General features: G+C 41.0%; 1 protein-coding gene across 1 annotated transcript; it reads left to right on the top strand.

Moving 5' to 3' along the window:
* On the top strand, positions 1-6,795 carry cnot2 (CCR4-NOT transcription complex, subunit 2). The gene is made up of 15 exons (XM_041037946.1): positions 1-65; positions 1,158-1,286; positions 1,397-1,469; positions 1,672-1,819; positions 1,975-2,157; positions 2,254-2,333; positions 2,980-3,105; positions 3,337-3,461; positions 3,618-3,735; positions 4,089-4,245; positions 4,637-4,698; positions 5,439-5,488; positions 5,596-5,696; positions 6,015-6,159; positions 6,296-6,795. Exons 2-15 carry the CDS (start codon positions 1,170-1,172, stop codon positions 6,380-6,382), a joined length of 1,572 nt encoding a protein of 523 aa, XP_040893880.1. The 5' UTR covers positions 1-65; positions 1,158-1,169; the 3' UTR covers positions 6,383-6,795.
* The last annotated feature ends 336 nt before the right edge of the window (positions 6,796-7,131 follow it).

The raw sequence follows: 7,131 nt of genomic DNA, 5'->3' as shown, positions 1-7,131 counted from the left end.
CCCTCTTTCGATTTAGAATACACACAGCCATCTTGGATTTAACGAAGAGAAGGGAAATTGATGCGGTGAGGGTATTTTACTTAATTTTTTCATGTTAAAACGGTTCGAAACGAATTTAACCCTTCAGCATGAGCTGTTTATCTCACCGTTTTCCTCCGTTTCGACACGGAGCGGGTAGTTAGCCATTACCTCCAGCAGATTGTCGCTGCTGCTGCTGCTGCTTCTGCTGTTGCAAACGGAGCGTAAACTAAGCCGAGAAAACGGAGAGCTGACTGTAGATATATGGAGGCAGAGGGGGCCTGTGTTGCTGCCCAATGATGACTGTTGCTTTGGAGCTAAGTCGCGGCGTTTTGATGTTGAAAGGTTTCGGTATGCTGTCCTTGTTAGGGTAGCCCGCTAGCAAACTGACGTTAAGCTAGCTGTGCTAACAGAGTGATCACAGGTAGCCTGCTAACGTTAGCTACATTAGTGTTGGCTAACTAGCCAGTTAGCACTGCTGCTGTTCGTTTTCTCAACAGCGTCAAATTAGCTAACTATTCAGTGGTTAAGACATACAAATACCTATACAAGATCAACAAGAAGCAAATGACGGGTTGGCACTGCTGTCATCTGATTTATTAATTGTAAGTTATGGGGAAAAAAACAAATTTGTTCAACATGAAAGTTGAACATCTTCCCCTATGCGTGTGCATCGTTACAAAGCAGACACTGCTCAAAACTTCATTTTAACAAGATGCCAAATATTTTCCAATGAACTGAAAACAAATGAGAATGAATGATGCGTCCAGAATTTTTCATCTGATATAAAAGGTGCACTGAGTGAAACTAGTGTCTTGTGAATAGTGAGCTGATTAAACATCAGGTTTATGTAGTGTCAGTGAAGTGCTGGAACAAATGGATGCAGAATCAATGCAATGCAATGCAATGCTGTCAAACATTTTAAAAGTGTTTGCACCTTAATGTTTTACCAGCACTGAAACTACCTATGGTCAAACTTGCATACTTTGAAGGAAGAACTGGCCACATTGGGGTTCAAGGAAATTGGTGTATTTAGATTAGAAGTGTGATGGCTACTGTGACAGTGTATTTGTTTGGACCGCTTGCCTGACTTCTTTCCTTTGCATATCTTTAACAGCATTTCTGTTTTCTCTCTTCAGGTGACAAAAGGCATGTTTGGTGCTAGAAAGAAATTTGTAGAGTTCGTCGAGGTAGTCGATAACGACTTTACTGATGAAAGCATGTACTACAACCAGCCGTCGATGTTCCCACATCGATCGGACAAAGATGTGAGTTTTGTTCCTGTATCTTTCCACACTTTGCCATTCCTTGAGTTAGGACCAGGGGAGACATTTTCCACTCATCTTACTCTGTCCTGTCTTCAAATGTTTTCCTTCAGATGTTGTCCTCTCCCTCACCATCATCGTCAGGTCAGCTGTCGCAGCTTGGTGCAAGTTTGTATGGTCCACAAAGTGAGTTTTATATATTTATTTTTTACTGAGAGATGATCACAGCAGTTTTCTCATATTTTGCATAGTTGAGAGTGGGAAGAAATATTCTATTCTTTGTACATTACTTTTGAAGTTTACATTAGCAATTTATTAAAGGAAGTCTCAATGGTAAAATCAGAGTTACATTTGAATGAGTGATATTTGTTTATCTTCCTTTCTGCAGGTGCACTGGGATTCTCGGTAAGAGGCATGGGGAACAACACACCTCAGTTAAACCGAAACCTATCGCAAGGCACGCAGCTACCAAGTCATATCACTCCCACAACAGGGGTCCCCACCATGTCCCTCCATACCCCTCCATCACCAAGCAGGTGTGTATGAAGGTGTTCCCTTGTTTGCGAATTTGCAAGCACACTTTGAACACACACTTGACTAGTTTATAATAGTGAATAATATCTGGAAATAGAAAATAACTATTGACCCGAGGTGGGTGAAAACTAAATCAGACTGGGTTATGTCTTATTAGGGGGACATTGCCGATGAACTCGCGGAACATGCTGAACCACTCTCAGGTCGGACAAGGCATTGGGATGAGCGGCAGGACCAATAGTATGGGCAGCTCGGGGCTGGGCAGCCCTAATCGCAGCTCACCCAGTATCATCTGTATGCCCAAACAGCAGCCAGCACGCCAGCCTTTCACCATAAACAGGTATATGATTTTAAACCTTTGTTCTTTGTTTTAAGGAAAGTTTATGTTTGGAAGCTGGCCTTATCTTTCTGTTTTGGGTTTCTTCTCTCTCTGCAGCATGTCAGGATTTGGTATGAACCGCAATCAGGCTTTTGGGATAAACAACTCATTATCAAGCAACATCTTCAATGGCACAGGTTAGACTGTTTAACCCGGGTGGGTTAACAGAGAGATCTTTATTTTGGGATTTTATTTAAACAGACACTCCTGGAAATAGACAGGAATCTGATTTTAAAATAGTCAAAGTAAAGCACCAAACCACCGTGAGAAGTACATTTCATCAATGCAGCTAGTTGAACAATATTTTATTATACTTAATCAATTTTTAATGAATTTAAAAATGTGTATTTTTAAGGTTAGTTCTCCTAATTGTTCTCCACACTTTCTTTCACCGAAATCACATTGTTAGCCGTTGTTATGACAAGACAACCGCGTTCACTGTAAAACACAGTGAATAGCGTCTTCTTGAGGCACAGCTACTTTTAAATGTGTGACAACATAAAATAGTGAATTGTAGTAACAATCAGCTTAAACTGATCTGGATCTTCTGGAAAAACTGTGAAGGTAATGCCATTGTATCAGTTTATCTTTGGCTGCTGAAACAGACAGAGAGTAACTACTGTACAAATTATTACATTCACTCTTTTTACACTCTTTTTTTCATTCATTTAAAGTGTGATGAAATTATATTATAAAGTTAATAACTGCCACATTATTACACATTTAAATTGTATTGAGGATGAAATTGCACGTTATAAGTTTCTAACCTCCCTGCTGCTGCAGATGGGAGTGAAAATGTAACAGGACTGGATCTGTCAGACTTCCCCGCGTTAGCAGACAGGAGTCGGAGAGAAGGGACTGGAAACCCAACACCGGTGCTCAACCCATTGGCTGGAAGGGCTCCTTATGGTAGGCCATTAGGCTGGACAAAGTGTCTTATTTTTACACACATTAAGCTGTGGGCAATAGGCTCCCCCCCGGAGAGGAAATGGCTATCAGCTTCTTGGGTTCATAATCCTACTCAAGGATTTGTTTCAGTGCATATCTGAGTTAATAGAAAGAAGAATTGTAGATCATCATTTTGTTGTAAAAATTTTGCTTATTACAACTTGTACTGTGTTCATCATCATCAACATCAAGTTGGCATGGTGACAAAGCCATCAACTGAACAGACACAGGATTTCTCCATCCATAACGAGGACTTCCCTGCACTGCCTGGCCCAAACTATAAGGACCCCACGTTGAACAACGACGACAACAAAACTGTAAGTGTGAGCCACTGATGGCTTTACACCACACTCTGACAGGATGCTTGTTTTTTTTTTTTTTTTTAAGGTTAAGGTTACGCATCAAAGAGAATTATTTATCATAAATTTACATGTTTTATTTTCCTGTATTTAAAACTTTTTTTCTTTGTTTAGAACTTGAACTCCACAAGCAAGAGCACATCCAATGCAGATGGGCCCAAGTTCCCTGGAGACAAGACGGCCTCAGCACAGAACAACAACCAGAAGAAAGGGATCCAGGTGTTGCCCGATGGTGAGACCTCTCAGCCAATCGTATCGCTGCAATTCCACTGAGACATCCCTTCTTAATCGCACAACTTGGGTGAGGCAGTTGGGCTCTCTGCCCTGTATTTGGGGTTAGATTATTATTGGATAGGCTACAGTGAGGAAAGCAAAAGAATATTCTCTCTGTGACACAGACCATCATCATCATCTTTCCATTAGCTTGTCTGTGACCATCACTTGTTAAAAGAATAATTGGCTTGGTTTGCTGTCCAATGCGTGGTTTAGAAATATGGAGGTAATGTATTGACAGTAAGTATTAACTGTAGATCACAGCCCAGTTTCAGCTCGTTGTTGAACTCTGAGTTTATCCTGCCGCTGCAGGTCGGGTGACGAACATTCCCTCAGGAATGGTGACAGACCAATTCGGAATGATTGGCCTGCTGACGTTTATCCGGGCAGCAGAGACTGATCCAGGGATGGTCCATCTGGCGCTAGGAAGCGACCTCACAACACTGGGACTCAACTTAAACTCACCAGAGTAAGCAGGCTGTTTATACTACATTAAGGGCTTCACCAGGCAGTAGGGTGGTAAAAATTGCAGCCCAGCAAATGAAAATGGGATTAATAGATCAGTCATGAAAATCAGTAGCACATTTAAATAAAGTTATATAACTTATATTACATGCTGCAGACAGATGTTTACCATGCTCACAATGACATTTGCCCGACTTTCCTGGTCACTGTGTAAATCTTAGTTAAATTCTGACTTTGCTTAGTATTTGGACAACTTAGCCCTCCTTTTCACTAGTATACCATTTTTATGCTATAAATTCTCTGCGTATGACTCATTGCAAGTCAAATTTCTGCAAATCCTCTGCTGTTAATATTTAATAGTGGCAAGAACTTATGGCAACTTTATTCTCTGACAGAAACCTGTACCCCAAGTTCGCCTCTCCTTGGGCCTCAGCACCTTGTCGACCTCAAGACATTGGTAAGATATCAACATGAAGTATGTGGGAAGAGGACGACTCTTGAATCTTTTTTTTTTTTAATTGACCCATTTTCGTGGAGCATTTGATGGTCCTGATGAGCTTTCAAGATTTGGGTCAGAGCCAGTGTGAGGACATTTTTACAATGACAGACAGGAGGAGTGAGAGAAGTTGTTGGGAAGCAGGTGAAGCCTCCTCATCTAGCTGGACACTTCACCGTGTGTGATGTTATTGAAAACCAATAAATATCACATTCATTTAATAATTTAGCTGTATAATTTGCTGAAAATCCAGTGTCTTTAAGCATATAAAAATTTAAAGCATTAGGAGTCATTTTATACCCTGCTGCTGCTGTTTTTAAGTTTTTTTTTTCTTTTAAGGAAAGTTTCAGAATTAGGTTTGTCTTTCTCCAAATGGTATCTGTATGCTTTTGTTAGTACAAAGTAGCTGACAGTTGATCCATGAGGGGATGCAGTCAATGAGCGATGAGAGATGTCTAACAGAACATTCACGCGTGAAAAGTGATCATTTTTGATTTTGTTGAGATGCACAGTAATTGACATCCTACTTCACGTGACCTGCCTCCCTGAGATTTTGGCCATGTGCTTGTTAGTGCAGCTGAACAAATTCTGACAGTGTTCTGTTTTTTTTTTCTGTGTGGTAACTAGTTGACAGTTTATTATGTAACCACGTTTTGCTGACTGTTGATTTTGCTAACATATGTCTGTGTTTGTCTTTTCAGACTTCCATGTCCCCTCTGAGTACTTAACCAATATCCACATAAGGGACAAGGTAATTATGAACTCCAAAACAGTGCCTGCCACAATATGTGGTTGTGGTCTTCGGGTTGTAGATAATGCTAACAAAACTAATTCTCATTCTTTGCTCTCTCTGTCTAGTTGGCTGCAATCAAACTGGCTCGATATGGTGAAGACCTGCTGTTCTACCTGTACTACATGAATGGTGGAGACCTGCTACAGCTTTTGGCAGCAGTAGAGCTGTGAGTTCTTAAACTTTTGAGCGCTGTCTGTCTGTCTGTCTGTCTGCACTCCTAAGTTCACACTGTGAAAAATGTCATTTAAGTTAATTGACCTGAACAGTGTTGACAGACCTTTGACCTTTTTAAAGTTAAGTTCCATAAATAGTAATGTGTATGGCAGTCAGCCAGCTCTTCCCTATTTAGAGTGAAACTTTGAGTCATGGTATTTTAGGTTCATGGGGTGAAGATTTCATGATGGTCACGCTGGGTTTCTTCCCTTTTTTTAAAATTTTAATTAAAAAAAAAAGTACATTCCTCTTTCATAATGTCACTCTCCAGCTTTAACCGCGACTGGAGGTACCACAAAGAGGAGCGGGTTTGGATAACAAGGGCGCCTGGCATGGAGCCTACACTGAAGACCAACACCTACGAGAGGGGCACCTACTACTTTTTTGATTGTCTTAACTGGAGGAAAGTAGCCAAGGTAAGAGTTTGTCTTTTCTGCTGCTCTTCTCCACTGTATTCATCTTGAGAATTTGCGCCTGTAACAAGTTTGACTGACTTTTGTTGTGGATTAGAGCTTTTCAAATCACTTTAAAATCTGTGTGTGCATCTCAAAGGAATTTCATCTGGAGTATGACAAGCTGGAAGAGAGGCCTCACGTGCCATCAACGTTCAACTACAACCCAGCCCAGCAGGCCTTCTAAGGCCCGACCAGTCCAAAGGCCGCAGCTGTTCCTGCACACAACACTGTTGTCCAGGAGGGGCACTGTGGTTCACACAGCTTGGTTTTTATTCCTCGAGGATTTGGCTATTTGACTGCGGGGGTCATTGCCACCATCAAAACTGCCCTGCTTTTCCAAAATTACATGCTGCCCAAAACACCAACACTTGTTCTGTTTTTATTCTTTATGTTCCTCTGGTTTCTTTTTTTTTTTTTTTTTTTGTCTTGTTTTGAGCAGGGTCTGTGTTATGTTTACGTCTCTGAATCTGAAGCCTGTTTTCTCCCAGAAAGGAGGACAGACCTTGTGGCACAGGACAGTGACAAACAAGGGTTACGCCTCGTATTTACAACAAGTGTTAATAACAGAAAGAAAAAAAAAAAGCGGGGAAAGCAAAGTTAACTTGGCCAGACGCCAGTGAAAGGGTGAAAGAAATGCAATGTTTATTGTTGCACTATATTTAGTAATAAAAGAACACAAAATTTGTTTGTGCTTTTTTATGTGAACACTCCCTGATAATCTCTTTTTTTTCCCTTCTCCATTTTTTTGTTTTGGTTTGGGTGGGGTTGAGGGCGGGTTCATGCAACTTTTCCACATGTATCCCTTTTCATCGCATCTTTTGTTTCTTACTTCCAGTTACTTTGATTCCTTCGACCTCTGTATTTGCACCACCAAACCATTTTCTGTCTCATACTCTTGGTTCTCCCTCTGTCCGTCTCTCTGTGAGTTCTGAG

Source organism: Toxotes jaculatrix, chromosome 5 (genome assembly GCF_017976425.1).
Source record: "Toxotes jaculatrix isolate fToxJac2 chromosome 5, fToxJac2.pri, whole genome shotgun sequence".
In the NCBI taxonomy this organism is placed as follows: domain Eukaryota; kingdom Metazoa; phylum Chordata; class Actinopteri; family Toxotidae; genus Toxotes; species Toxotes jaculatrix.
The sequence above is the reverse complement of the archived record's forward strand: the minus strand, read 5'-3'. Positions and strand labels throughout refer to the sequence as shown.